The sequence below is a fragment of the Poecilia formosa genome, unplaced genomic scaffold, assembly GCF_000485575.1.
Source record: "Poecilia formosa unplaced genomic scaffold, Poecilia_formosa-5.1.2 Scaffold16, whole genome shotgun sequence".
Taxonomy (NCBI): Eukaryota; Metazoa; Chordata; class Actinopteri; order Cyprinodontiformes; family Poeciliidae; genus Poecilia; species Poecilia formosa.
The window spans coordinates 3147268-3162756 of NW_006799955.1; the positions used below are offsets into that span (position 1 = coordinate 3147268).

The window sequence follows — 15489 nt, forward strand, 5'->3', positions numbered from 1 at the left end:
TTAAAAGTATCAATTCCCATTGAATTGTTGCAGATTTTGAGATGCTACAACCACAGCCTTTCAGCCTTTTATAGGAACACTTACTGGGCGCTGCTTTGCAAAAATAAATAACTATCTAAAAAGTGTGGCATGCAGTTGTATACAAACCCATTTGTTTTGGGTTTGGATGCAACCAGGATGTCAACCTAGAGATTCTGTGAGAGCCTTGGAGGTTTGTTGGAGAACATTAGTGAACTAAGGTTATCATAAAAACCAGCCATTTTTGAGACGGCCACCATCTAAGAGTGGTGAGGCGAAAGCCAGTATTGTCTTTAAAGTTTGCCACAAACCATGTGGAGGAAACGCCCAACATGTTTTAGAAGGTGCTCTGGTCAGATCAGATAAAAAATAAAAAAAAATCATCCCTAATACAAAAGACAGTGTGTGGAAGGAAACTTAACAGTACAAATGGCCCTGAATACGGCGCTCTGAAACTCGGTGGTGGCAGTATCATGCTGTGGGGATGCTTTTCTTAAGTAGAGATGTAGAAGTTGAATGGAGCTAATTAAGCTAAAGCTATTTTGCAAAAAAAAAAAAAAAAAAAGCCTCTAGATTTGCAAATCTGGTTCAGACATATCAGAACAAACTTGCCGGCGCAACTGCAGTGAAAGGTTGTCGGTCAAAATACCGTCTCGGGCATGAATACAAATGAAAACCGCATTTCTCAAATTTAGGTCTTTTTAAATGATCCAGAAGAAGTCACTGTAGCCATGATAATGCTTTATATTCCACTATGTAAAAGCGCACTGCAGCCCTTTGATCCGGTGGTGATCTACAAGCTGTTAGGATGCTGTTAGAGTTGCTTGGTTCCATAGACAGCAGTGATCAGTGTTGGGTGTCAGGGGCCAGAGGTAAAGCGCCAACCATGAAATCACATGAAAGTAGCAAAGTGATAGGAGCATAAAGTTTATTACCTCTGAGGAGTGATTGATGGCAGAAATGACATGACTTCCTGCAAGTAAGGCTGAGCTGCATGCCCAGGGGACCGAGCAAGAGGCTTGCATTTGGATTCAAATGCTAACTTCAATTAAGAGAACTGTTATCTCCATCCTGTGGCACATCTGCATGCCGTTACCCTCAAATACCAATGGAGAAAATATGAGCATCGTTTAAAGAATGGTGTTGGCCGACTCTTTCTAAAGAGTTGACCAGGTCTGAGGATTCTTAGCGGCACTTTTGATTACAGCCGTTTAAATGACACAAAACCTTTTATATTTGTTCCTTAAGGTTAAAGCATTTGTTTACATTTTTTTTTAACTTCCTCAATAATTTCCTTGCTTCTTCCAGAACCGCATTTTGTGGATCGACGAGAAAAATTTAACTGCCCACGTGGAGTCCGGGATCGTTGGTCAGGATCTGGAGAGACTGGTAAATACAGCTTATCCATCCGTAATGATTCTCACAAAGAGCTAAGACGGGCTCCGAACTACGCCAGCGCCCCAGCTGTGTGTCCTTTTTTGATGCTGCTGGTTCTTGCCTGCTGACCTTGGCTCTCTTTGCTCAGTAGATTTCCTGGGATTTAGGAAGGTAGCAGAGAACAGAGTGCTGAAGGAGGGAGATTAGTGAGTGAGACAGTGGTCGTGAGCAGATGGCACCATCAAGCTAATTCAGAAAAATGGAGCGGGAGCAGGCGTTTGATGTAGAAGAATGCGTGAGCAGCATCTAAAGCAGACGCCACCTCTGCATTTAGACTGAACTGAGGTGATGGAGCAGATGGGTCTGAAATATAAACTGCTTTCCAGAGGGTGACTGTGATAAAAACAAAACCTGACTTTACTTTGGTGCTTCTGGGGAGTATTGTTCTTATTGTTAAAGGTCTTTGTTCTCATTACCGTTCACAATCATGGCTTAGATATTCTCCTAATGACCTAAGCAATATCTTGAGGGACCGTTCATGAATACCACCAGTGGTTGTTTTTAACCTCTCCTGTAAGGTTTGTTTTTCACAAATCAAGTGCATTTTGAGGTGCATTATAAAATTGCACATAAAGTTTTACATTGCATTAATATAATAATTCATCAAAAAAAGGGACGTTAATATAGAGGGAGAGAGATTGTCCACATCCTGCCCAAAATTTTGGATCAAGGTCCTGGCCTGTGCCTTTTTGCATGATCATTATGGGAGTCCCAGCTAAAACAGTTGTTGAGTTTCGTGACATTCAAAGCAAAGTTTCTTCTTTAGGAAGCAGGAGAACAGCTTTTCTGTAGTTTTTGTCTTTAAAAGCACGCAAATATTCTGATTTAGACATAATTATCCCCGAGGGACAATAAAGTTTCAAAAGAATCATTTTAAAACGGAGTAAACATGGTCATGTTCAGACACGCACAAACTTTGTCACTAGATGTGATTTTATTGAACACTTACAATGTATTTTTTTTATGTATCCTTTTTATTTATTTTATTTTTGCACATCAAGCTTCAGCTGTATCCATTAGTCAGATATATCTTTAGAAGCATAAAGGCGTTCAGTTCAAGCCATGCTGGTGCACCCATAGTACCTCTAGTCAATGAGTAAAGTGAGATGCAGTCACCAAAGTAGTGTAGACCAGGTAATACTGAGGAAATAGTGTTTCATTCTATCGCGCTTTATAGGTAGTTTTTTTTTTTTTAATGTTTACGTACCATTGACTTTTTTTAAATTATTATTATTGAGGCTGAACATGTTTTGCTGTAGGTTTATAAGAAAGTCCAGTCCAGTTTAAAGCCTTTGTTTTACATATTATATTAGTGCTACATGAAGACTGTTATTGTTTGCTTTTTTATTCCTCTTGGCTGATGTGAAGTTGCTGTAAATATCTACAGAGCTATAAAGCCTAAGTTTATACATTGCTGTTCAACTATAAATGCAGCTACAGGGCAGTAATTATATTTTCCCCCTCTGCTTGCTCTTTTTTTTTTTTTTTTTGTCATTAAAACATTCTTGTGGCTTTACAGCATCAAATGTTCCCAAGCATTTTTGCTTTTTTTTTTTTTTTAACTACAACAACAGACACATGCTCTTTCACTTTTATCGCAGCTTAATGAGAGCGGCTACTGTACGGGGCACGAGCCCGACTCCATGGAGTTCAGCTCCCTGGGGGGGTGGGTTGCCACGAGAGCATCGGGCATGAAGAAGAACATCTATGGCAACATTGAAGATCTGGTGAGTCACCTCCCTTCCCTTTTGCCTTGCTGTGTGTTTGATCCACACCACGCAACGAGGGAACACAAGTTACAGTGCAGTAATTAGAGAGAACATAGCTGGCAGCAGGGTTTTTGACTCTGCCTTCACTTCTAAACTTATGTTTTGCTGTAGTTATGGTATAAGTTATGAAAAACGCACTACATGAGGGGTTGGTACACAGTCTGGGAAAGTGATATTTATGGAAAAAATAGCTCCCTCATGCTTTTTTTTAACTTCCCTCGAGTTCTTTTTTTTCTTCTTCCCTTTAATCCTTGTATCCTACCTCTGTCTCCTTCCCTTTGTCCTGTCTCTGTTTTTTCCCTCCCCCGTCATTGTTTTCTTTCTTTCTTGTTTTGTTTCTTCCTGTTTGTAGTTTTTCCAGATTTCATGTCCCAATCCTTCCCACTAAGGGAATGGCCATTGTTTCATGCTTAAATTTTCTATTTTCTATTTAAAAACAAAAGAAGAGAACAGAAAGCTATGCAGACGTATTTGATTGTTTTGATGTTCTCTGTTTGAATAGGTCGTCCATATTAAGATGGTTACTCCTCGAGGTGTGATTGAAAAGAGTTGCCAGGGACCACGGATGTCCACGGGTCCAGACATTCACCACTTCATCTTGGGCTCCGAAGGTTTGCTAACTGGCTCGCGTGTTCTCAGTACACATTAACATGTGCATATCTGCGAGAGCTTTGAGATAAAACAGCAACATCAGGACAGTTCTCAGGTGTGGCATTTTTTTTTTTTTTACACATTAACTCATCTGAAGTGGTATATGTAAGGAAACATGGGGGGGTTGTAAGCGCTGCTGCACTCCATCTGCAGTGCCCTGTCCTTGTGAATGCCCACGGAGAATAGTGCCATATGCCAAGTTTCCCTACATAATGAGGGGGGTTCAGAGAGGCTTGGCATTGCTATGTTAAACAGCTGTGGATACCAACTTTATATTGGCTGTGCAAAGCTCAACAATCTGCTGCCTGGTTTGGCTGCGGATTGCTGCATAAGTCTCAATTTGTGCTGATTGGGTGTGCAAAGCAGTATGTAGGATCGAAATCACAGAAATGTAATTTAACACGGCACATTAGTTTAATACACAAGTAAATCAGCTCTGCTCTTGCTACAATGATTTGGTGGTGATACAGATAGATAGACTTGTTACTTTACACATTTGAATAGCCAGGGTTGTTGTTTTTTCTCTTTTTTTCTGCCAGCTTTACTTTCTGTATCCTGATTGTGATTGGTTGTTTGATGCCAACTCCTCCTGCTTTGTATGCGCACACACAAACACATACACAGCTGAGGTTGGCAAGGCTACTTAGCCTTGCAATTTAGTAGCCTATTTATTGTTTTGATGTTTAAACCAAATAATTTCTGGGTATGTGAAATGGGCTGCTTAGGGCCCTTTTCCACTGAGAGCTACAACCTGGGTTGGTGCAGCTTGGTACACTATTTTGTGGTCTGACATAAGGGTTGGCAATATGGACTTAGTTTTTTTAAATCATATTTTATGTTACTATTGTGATAACAGCAAATGTGATGACAATAACTACCTATTACTTCTATTTTAGGTAACTGTATGGCTGTAAACTTGTGGCAAAACAATCATATCCCCACAAACACAAATACTGCTCTTAAAAAAACATACCAATTTTTAATACACCTTTTTAGGACACCAGTTACATAAAGAAGTGGGATTTGTACCGCTAGCCTGCACACAGTAACTGCACTTAGAGTAACTGTGTTAAACCTCCTGAGTTTATCAAATCAATCAATCAATCAATCAAATTTTATTTGTATTGCACATTTCAGCAGCGAGGCATTTCAAGGTGCTTTACATAATTAAAGAAGAAATAAAAACAGTATGTGACAATAAATAGATGAAAAGTAAAGATAAAAACATTAAAAATATTGAAGACATTAAAACCCACACTCTAACCCAAATTTAGCCATAAGGAAAGAAAGAAAAAAAAAAGATAAAACCATACTTTTATTACGGAATTTAAGCATCTGTTGTCGCCGGACTCCGCCGTCCGTTTAACACGGGTATTATCCAGGCCCCGTCGCCTGACAGGACGGAATTTAAAGATTTTTAGTCAAAACGCCATTTGACAAGGATTCTTAAACCTCAGCGTTTTTAGTTAAAACGCCATCATTCGTCTTTCCATCAGTTCCCTTGACCCTCCTAAAGAAACGCTCCCCCACAACATGATGCTGCAACCACCATGTCTGACAGTGGGATGCTGTATTCAGGGTGATGCACTGTTAGTTTTCCTCAAAACTGTGGTTTGCACTTTGTCCATAATGTTGCATTTTGTTGTCCTTCTCACCTGAACACATTTTTGTACATCCTTGCTGTGTCCCACTCATGGCTCTGGAAAACGTAAAAAATAGCTTTTAAAGTATTTTGTAAACAACTACTGTCTTCATTCCACTCTTATATAAATGCAAGATCTGCAGAATGCAGAACTAATAGTTGTCCTGTTGACAGATTTTCTCTCCTACCTGAGCTGGCAATTACTACCACTCCTCCTAAGTTACCATTTGCTTCTTGGCTGCTTCTAAGATGAATGGTTTTCGTAGATCTGCAGTTATGGCCATACTCTTTCCATTTAAAGGTGATAGACTGACCAGTGCTGCGTCAGATGTTTCAAATTTGGGACATTTTATAATCTGACCTTTAAGTTTCTCTACGTTGTCCTCAACCTGTCTGCTGTGTTACTTGGTCTTCGTGATGCTGATTGTTCGCTAATGTTCTCCTGCAACTTCTGAAATCTTCCCACATAAAATCCCAGCTGGATTTATACTAAGAATAAATTACAGTCTCAGAATAAGAATATAATTTACTTAGACTCTGTTAATTAATTAGGAAACTTCTAAGTGCAGTTGCATGCATGGGATTTAATTTAGGGGTATCAGAGTAAATCAGTCCTGAAAACAAATGCTTGCCAACTTCTCAGATTTTTATTTGTAAAAAATCATTAACTGTGATTTTCCACATGCTTTATAGTCAGACACAACTTTGTGTTGCTCAGAAACATAAAATGCCAGTAACATACATAGAAGTTTGTATTTGTTACTTTTACAACAACTACACGATATCTGCTCATATGACAACTTTATGAATCAGAATTAAAATCATAAGCAACTTTTATTAATGTAAATCAGATCATCACCTCCACATACATCCCTTACAGTTTGGGTTTGAACAAAACAGTTATTGTTAAGTTGAGGTAGAAAATAAGCCGGCTAAATGGGGCCAGTGCACAACATAGAGATAGAACAGGACTACATCACGTTTCTTGGACTTTGCGTCTCTCTGGGAGACCTAACACTGAAGCTAAAGGTCAGCCCACCATGTAGCCTCATTAAAATGATCAACCTCCTCAAGCTAAGAACGCCTTGCTGCAGTGTGACAGTAGGCCACTTAAACAGCAGCTACGCTGCACCAGCTATGCCCTGCATGCTAATAGCACCACATCCATTTTATTAGGAATTTGTCTGGAAGCTTAATCTGCTCATTCTCTGCACAACAAAGGGAACTGTTTATCTCTCTGACCTTGGAGTAGCCTGAATACAAAGCAGTTCTTCCTCCTGACTTCAACTGGGAGGAAGAAGTATTGGATTGATCACTAATCTCTCCAATACTCCTTTCAGTGAAACAAACGAATGAGCTAATGCTCAGAGCCAAATGATTATTACATGAGGGGATGAGGGGAGGGCGTCACTGAGGTGATTGTTATGGAAAATCTTGTAACACTTTATTTACAAAATGTTGCTGCATCACAGCATTGGTTCTTTGTATTCTCTCTCATTTACCTCCTATTTATCCTCACTCCCTCATTCTCCTGCACTTTGTTGCGCTACAGCTCCTCCTCCACCTCCCTCCATTTCCCCTTTCTCTAAATCCCAATCCATGCTCTGACGCTCCTCCTGCCTAGGAGGAGGAGCAGTTGAAGTCATATGTTTTCCACTGGGCCACTAGAGAGCAGCGTGTGGCATATATATCCACTTTACAGGCACCATAAAAGCCACTATATGATTCAGAATGCCAAGTTATCTTTAATATAATGTAGTAATATGGAAATCAACGTATCCATCTAAATAAATGTGTTGTATTTATTACAGACTGAGCCAGTACAGAAGAGCAGAGAAAAGTAGGGCCTTACAGATAAGCGTTTGCTACGAGCCCCTGAGGATATGTGGAAATTTCCACATTTCTGTCAAAAGAGGATACGCAACAGGCAAAATAACACAATGGACTCACCAAAAAATTAACAGATTGACATATTTCCAGATGCATGCGATGGCTTGCTTGTCACACTATAAGCTACTGTAAAGATACTTTATCTGAGGGACTATGAAAAATATTCCACAAGTCCAATTGATGTGCAGAAACTTTGTTACCATGGTTACGGAACATGGGTTTAACGGTAATAAAATTTTGAAACGCTTAACCCTCTGAGATTATTTTACCATGGTAACCATCCCTAATCCTCTGTATCCAGTGTGTTTATGTGTTATATGGACAAATGTGAGGTTCTCTATTCTCAGGGATTCCTATTGCTGCAAATATAATCCAACATATAGATTACAATTATTTTTAATGCTCTCCACATCACGATCTTGTCATTTTGATACATAGTGTTAACATGTGGAGCAAACACCTGCTACATTTGTTAGATGCTCTTGTGAAAAAGTGCTTTTTTGCCATTCTGATATTCATAAAGGAAAACTTGGACTTGGATTATAACATTATGTAACATAATTAGTTAGGCTATTTTTATTGTAACCAAAAGAAAATATTTCTCAGTATTCCTTCAAATAGATTGACACTCTGGCCCAACAGGTGAGCGAGGGGCAACACTGTAAAACTCTATGCTCTATACAGTTGGAGTAAACCTCCTCCACCCTATTCCTTTGTTCTGGCACCTCACTTAAATTACTTGGACCTGTACGATGGAGGTTTAACTTGACGTTTTCAAAGAGAGCTTTGTGTCTTTTTCAGCAGGAACTTGAAAAAGACTTTTGCCAAGGTCATAATGTCAGCCAGTGGCTGCTTTTACGTGTAAATATGTTGCTGTTGATGGCCCCCCACTGCCCTTGATAGGGACCCACTTTATTTCCTCTTGCACTCATGCAGATAAATCTTAGCTTTCCCCCCTGCGTGTGGTAGAGCACCAGACCTACCGTGAAATGTGAGACCAAGGTCATACGAATGACCCAGAGGACATGTACCGGACAGCCTTGTAAAATACTTTTAAACTCTGCTTTAAAAGGCTCAGCTGGTGTAAATTGCATTCAGATACAGAAAAACTTTATTAGTCCCAGGAAGGCAGCATCTGTAGCTTAACCATAAACAAGCCTGTGTTCTCACACGCTTAGGCATGTTCATGGTAAACAGCGTCAGACGTAGAGAAGGAAGAAAAAAAATACAGATGTTTGCAAGTAGATTAACAAATGGCTAAAGTGAAACAGAAATACACACTTTGACCCAGATCTGAATCAAGTTGTTCAATAATAAAAACCATGTTCAAAAAATGTGTTTTGTTCCTCTAGGAACCCTTGGTGTTGTTACTGAGGTAACAATTAAAATCCGTCCCATGCCAGAGTATCAGAAGTACGGCTCTGTGGTGTTTCCCAATTTTGAGCAGGGTGTTGCCTGTCTTCGAGAGGTGGCCAGACAGGTATGAAGGGCGTTGTTTCTTTATATTGTTCTTTGTTACAGACCTGTATGTCACCAGTTCATTTTAATGTTTTACTTTCTTAATGATGTTATTGTTAATTTACATTATAATAAGATAACCTGATCTAAACCTTCAACCTGAAATAACATCTGCATTTTTTTTGTTATATAATGTTTTTTTTTATGTATTTGAGCTTTATTTTGCTTTCCAGAGGTGTGCGCCAGCATCTATACGGCTCATGGATAATGAACAGTTTAAATTTGGTAAGTTTAGTTTGATTCTTCATAGTATGCTCTAATCTGACATTTTTCAAGTATGTTGTTATTCATGCCATAAATACTGTATTTGATCACTTTGACTACTTGTGTGTATGACCATCCAACACTTGAAACCAAATGCTTGATTAGATGAGAGGATTTGTGGCCTAGGCATTTTGTCTTAGGTTAAGTGGGAGGCTTTAAAAATCATCAAAGATATAAGAAGGAAATTGAAAGGAAGCTTTTTTTTTTTAAATTATTTTCAAGATGTTAAGTTAGTGGTTCTTATGGAGAGACCATTAACAGATACAGGAAGGCTGAGTATTTGTTTTATCCTTTTGCGCTTTAATACATCCTTTGCAACAGCGCTCGCTGGATTTAGAAATGTTGGCACCTCTTGGAAAATCTTAGTTAAGGTAAAGAAATCTTTTGGAACACCCATTAAGGTTACTATACTAGCAATGCTAACTGTGCCATCCATAGTAGGAGTATAAGGCGCTAAAAGCAGCTTAAAATGTCATCTTTGTTTTAAAATTCGGAAGCCTTGTTTTACACCTTTGCTTTGTCACTCATGGTCTGAGGCGACCCCTGTTATGAATAATTGACCTTTCATGGCTAAAAGAATTATTTTAGCTGGTTAAATCATGCAGCATTCAATCTCCAGATCAAAAATTAGTAATACATTGAGTTTTTCCCCAAGAATTAATTTTGCATTAGCCACTAGGCATGTGCATCAGTCAGCCTTATCTAGCTTGGTTTTAAACTAGTTTTAAGAAAACTGCTGCCTTAAAGATCCAGCGTTCCACTTTGATACCTCAGTAGTTACTCAGAATTACCACAAAAACCAGCTCTGTAAATTTGGTCAGAGTTTAGTGTGTTGAGTTATTCTTTATATCTTTATTTTAATTTGAGTTTTCTCAAACTTTTAATTCATGTAAATGTATGTTTTAAAAAGAGAGTGCTGCAAACATTCATGCCACTTTCTACAGCTCCAAATTGTTAATCTGATTATTGTATTTGCAGCAAAACCGCAGCATGTGTACGAAATGAGACCAGGACTGAAGGCATAATGACAAATAACCTGGGCCAGAATGAAGTAGTTGCTCTGTTGAAGTTTTATGATGTTGTTTCCTGAGGTCTTGTGGAATGCATCTGGCATTACCGGAGATCTCTGTAAAGTTCCCCCATCCCCAGGGATCTCGTTATCTCCCCTGTATTTCCACTTTTCATGGAGTAGGCACTTCTTAGCATTAAGTAGGAAAGATGAGGTGACCAATGGGTTTTTTTCACAATCTTTTTTTTTTTTGTTTTTTGTCTTTATATATTTATTTTTTGACCCCTACTTCAAACACAAGGCTCTCTTCTGCATTCATTGGTTTTAGTGATGTCCCCCCCTACTTTTAATAATGCTGGCTACAAATACCTGACCATTGACATCACCTATATATTTTTGTACGCTACATTATTTAATTTAATATTTTTTTATATGTTAACTAAAACATTCCGTCGAAAGAAAGGAATAAATAAGAAACCTAGAAAACCCAGAGAAAAGAGTTAAGCAAGCTTTTGCTTATGTGTGCATCATTTTGTGTCTGGATTTTTGAGTATTTAATTAACGACTTTGATAGCTGTGAGAGACCCCAAGACCCGCAATCAAATTTTGGAATGGAAACAATTAGGACACTAAGTGATGAAGAGACTTCGGCATGGGGGGAAATAAATGAACTGTTAAGTCTCTGCGACATCACCCATGACTTCCCTGCTGTGATTGATAACCATCCCATCGGCCCCCAGCCCCTCATTTTCGCTTGTCCACAGGCGCTTTTGTGCGTCCGATCAGGAATAAATCAAAAAGTGAGGGTGAGGAAGACTGATATCACTGCGTCAACCTCACTTCCCTTTGGAAACTGCCTGATTTATAGTTGCTGTCGCCGGCAGCTATTGGGCCTGTTATGAAGTTATTCAAATGTTACTATTTATATTTCCTTTTTTTTTCTGGTTGAAGCCCAAATACATCAGACCATCTCGGCCTCTCCGAATGGGAAACGATGCAGCAGAAATACTTTGTCTAAAAATCAGACAAAGGTCAGTTTTAGTTCAAGACTTAGAGAATTTTGAGGTCAAATATGTAATCTCCGTTTTTTTTTATTTTTAAAACAAGCTTTAACAGCACCAGTGCTGATTTTGGAGGATTTTAATTTCTCTTTAAGATTTATAGTATAGAGAGAAAAACGTTAACTATCTTAAACTATTATTTCATCCCTTATAAAATCATTAATTATTTACATTAAATTCATAAATACTGGTGTTGACCGACTTTTTTTTTTTAAGCCTTCCTTCGTGAGCAAGGACTTCCTTACCAAACAGTGTTAAAACTCAGCAGAGTTTCTGGGCTTGTTTTTGAGTTTGCAGCTGTCATCAGTCTTGGACAATTAACCTGAAAATCCCAGTGAAAACTTGATTGTTTTTAGTGTCGGATTTACATTTATTTGCTTTTTTTTTTTTTTTTTTTACAGCTCATGCCCTGAAGCCACAAGTATCTTCAATTTTCACATCATTTCTGGACGGACTAAAGAAGTTTTACATCACCAAGGTAAAAAAAAAAAAAAACACACACACCGTAACTTCTTTTTCTGTAAAAAAGAAGGAAAAAAAAAAACATTCTCCTTTTTAATTTTCAGTTCAAAGGGTTTGACCCTAACCGCTTGTGTGTGGCCACCCTGCTGTTTGAAGGACCCCGCGAGAAGGTGCTGCAGCACGAGAAGCAAGTTTATGACATTGCAGCGAAATTTGGGTGCGAACACTTGGTCTATTCTGTCCTTTTAAATGTATTTAAATGAGGAGGAAAACACGCCACGTCTCCCTCATTGCAGGCTAGAAGAAGGAGTAGCAGTGACTTGGGTTAAAAGAAAACTGTCACACACTTTGGTGACGCAGTAGGTTGTATCTGTGTGGACTGTTGAGTCACCTCTAGATGTCCTCTTTCCAGCACAGTTGTAATGTTAAAGCGAGTCTGCTGAGGGAAGTGATAGTAGAGCAGCAGTCCCCTGAGGACAGCGCAGAGAAAGATGACACAGCCTGGTAGTCCTCAGCTGATATGATTGATCATGTTACTGAACAGCTGGGACTTCCCACTATAGAGGAAACCACTGTCCCAGCACCGCTTTTTAAAACACCGGCCTGTTCAACTAGTTCAACCTAAAGTTGCTTTCGCATGTTCAAGACCTGAGTTTGAAGTTGAAATTAAAAGGGAATTCTTTAGCTACAACTTCCTATTTATTTTTTAAATAATAGCAGACATTGCAGTTTAAACAGACAGGCTTGTCTAAATATTTTTTTAAATCTTTCTATTAAGTTTTCTTTTGGGAATAAAACTCCTCCTCTTGGGATTTATTTTCTGTTACCTTTAATTTGTTTTCAGCAATTTCTAAGAGTCTCTGAAGATTCAACAGAATTTATTCAAAATGTGTTTCTTTACCTAAGGTTAAAACAAAACAGACAATGGAAACTGAAATTTGCTGCTTCTAATGGAGCTGATTTATATTTATTTATTTATTTGTTTTTGGGTTTTTTTTTATTAAATAATGGTTCACAGCTTAGATATTGAAGAAATAGAGCAGTTTATGAAATCACAACATCTGCATCTGCTGTGTAATATTTATGCAATATATACTGTGGATGACTGATGATGCAACAATTATCACATACAATTGAGAATTGTATATTAGATATTAACAATAACTTTTAATTGATGTTTGGCCAAAAATGTAAATTTCCTGCCACACCGTGTCTCTTGCTGAAAGGTGTATTTTATTAGTCACTTAACCACATTATAGAAATCTGTTTTAATGAATTCGTTGTCAAAGTACGGTATGTATAAAAAGTCCACAAAGAAGATGACAGTCGACTCACCAGTTGGCTCCTTCTTGTCCCTATAAATGTTTTGCACAATATTTAGAAAAAAAAAAAAAAAAAAGGCCCCCCCCAAAAAACTGCTTGCATAAATATTCAGCTTTTACTGTAAATAAGTGTGATGCATTTGGTATTTACCATGTACCTTCAGTTTTTAACACATTCCAGTCATCAACCTTATGAATGTCAAAAACCAGACTTTGTAGGTTACCTGGTGTTAAAGCTATACTTCACCTGTCAATGATTTCATCTTGGACGATGCTTATTTCTAACATCCTTCCTTTCTAGTTTTGCTCTGCTGCCTTGTGCTCAGACTTCCAGGCTTCCTTGGATCATAGAAAGCTATTAAAGCAGAAAAGGCGCATCAGTCTCATGTAGCATCCTCTCCATAATTGCATTATTTCAAAGAAATGGTGAACACCCATCAGATCAAGTATCAGTGATGGATTACTTGGGTTAGGGCAGTAAGGAATGCTTTCCTCTGGTGTAAGGAAACAGGAAGACGGGTTAAAAAAAAAAATCAATATAGCGATTTTCTAATGAGCTCGGCCTGATTAGTTTGGATGGTAAATGAAAATGTGATTACCCACAGCCGGTGATAGATGTGTGGCTGACCTGTGGCGATGCGTGGAGCGCAGCAGCATTGATCTGTACATTGTTGGAGTGACGAGCTCCAGGACAGCTGCTGTGAGGGCCAGCAGCCTGAGCAACAAAGCTTGAAAGAAAGGAGCGGTTAAATATTAACCATGTTGTGTCTTTCTAGGGGCCTGGCAGCAGGAGAGGACAATGGACAGAGGGGCTACATGTTGACCTTCGTCATCGCTTACCTCCGGGTGGGTCGCCGCTCCGGCTTTTTCTCCGTCTGAGCTGATGGGCAGGGAGGCTGAGGGTTGACAGCAGATAGGATAGAGAGTGAAGATGATGGGCTGCAGAATATGACCTCGGGAGGTCCTCCATCAGATCCGGTCACAGTTATCAGTGCGTCTTAATGCCGTGGAAGGAGGGGCGCAGTGGCTCCTGACACAATAACAATAGAGAGTTGACGCAGGTCGGTCCTGAAGGAGGCCGATCTGATGAGCACGGGTGTGCATTTCAGTAAGCGTCTTACTGACAGCTTTATCCAAGGATCTAAATTAGAATTTTAAATGGGAGACAAAAGGGGAACTTATTGGAGGTGTTTTCATCATAAGTAATGTTTTTTGTATTTATGAATTCAAAAAGGTCACAGGAGGGCATGAGTGGCTTCATATCTTTATAGTTTTTTGTCACTTCGTCTTATTTTTTCATCTTATCTTTCAGTCATTAGTTTGTTGACTGATTTGTTCGCTTCTTTGGGGTGAAAAGTTGATGCTGTCACAGTATAATTTCTTTTTTTCACTTGATTCCTGCTAGTCTTCCGTTCATTCTAGTTACAGGACTTCTGCAAATCCAAATAACAACAAGCTGTGTTTGATGACATTTGCTTCATTAAATGGAGTTGCATTTGCTTCAGATATTGTTTCCATTAGAGATTGAGTTTATCCAATCATTGAGGTTTTCTTTAGGTTTGTTTTAAAAGGATTATCTTCTATTAAAGAGACATTCTTGGAGGGAAATACAATTGGGGGCAAATTTGTTTACTGGTAAGTGTAAAAAATACCTTAATCTATTGTTACAGCAGCACACAAGAAATTGGAAATGTTTTGATTCATGAAGTAAAAAGCATTAATATCTTTCTGCTTTTGGTTCATAGCAAGCATAAACCGCAGATGAAGAGAAAAAATTAAATTCATTGTTTTTATTAATAAAGCTGCAAATGGTCATTCGATGTTTTTATACTGAAACAACTTAGTTTCCTCACAACTTGGCAATCTTACCACCTCTTTAGCCTCTAAAACATGTATGCACCGCATTAAACAATGAGTGTCACCAAATATTTTACATTCATAGAGAGTCAAAATTTATTCTAATCCAGAATAGATTAGAATAAATGTATTCCAATCCAGGCGGTTTGTTACGATATAGATACTGTCTGCAGAGATATGGGGAAAATGATAAATTTATGATATATTTTGTATTTCTAGGTGGCTCAATATTTGACACTCCTGCTCTTAATGGCTCATAAAAACCACTTATGCCAATAAATAGTACGGCACTTAATTCATCAGGAGCAGACACAGAGGGGTTTTTCGTCTGAGGACTGAGATGGTCATAGGAGAAGAGCTATATTTGTATATGTACCGTATTTTCCGTACTATAAGGCGGGGAAGAGAGACAGAGACTGTGGCGGCAGCGTGTCGGTTGGTCTGTGTTACCCAGAAAGCAGTTGGGCACAATATCGCAACAGCAACACCGTGAGTGAAACAATGACTGGGGCAGCCTACTATATAAAGTACTCAGGGACCACTTCTTTACAAATGTGGATGTGTAATAATAGAGTACGGAAAAATCACG

General features: G+C 38.7%; 1 protein-coding gene across 2 annotated transcripts in view; it reads left to right on the forward strand.

Annotated features, from left to right (window-relative positions):
• agps (alkylglycerone phosphate synthase) overlaps positions 1-15489 on the forward strand; it is a 46422-nt gene that overhangs the window by 10043 nt on the left and 20890 nt on the right. For both annotated transcript variants that reach the window (XR_001661441.1, XM_007546517.2), the window contains exons 8-15: positions 1327-1407; positions 3057-3182; positions 3727-3835; positions 8760-8887; positions 9099-9150; positions 11661-11737; positions 11826-11938; positions 13820-13889. Coding sequence is in view for 1 of the 2 variants with exons in the window: in XM_007546517.2 (XP_007546579.1) it covers positions 1327-1407; positions 3057-3182; positions 3727-3835; positions 8760-8887; positions 9099-9150; positions 11661-11737; positions 11826-11938; positions 13820-13889 (756 nt within the window). In the remaining variant the exon portion in view is untranslated. The remainder of the gene's footprint in view (positions 1-1326; positions 1408-3056; positions 3183-3726; positions 3836-8759; positions 8888-9098; positions 9151-11660; positions 11738-11825; positions 11939-13819; positions 13890-15489) is intronic.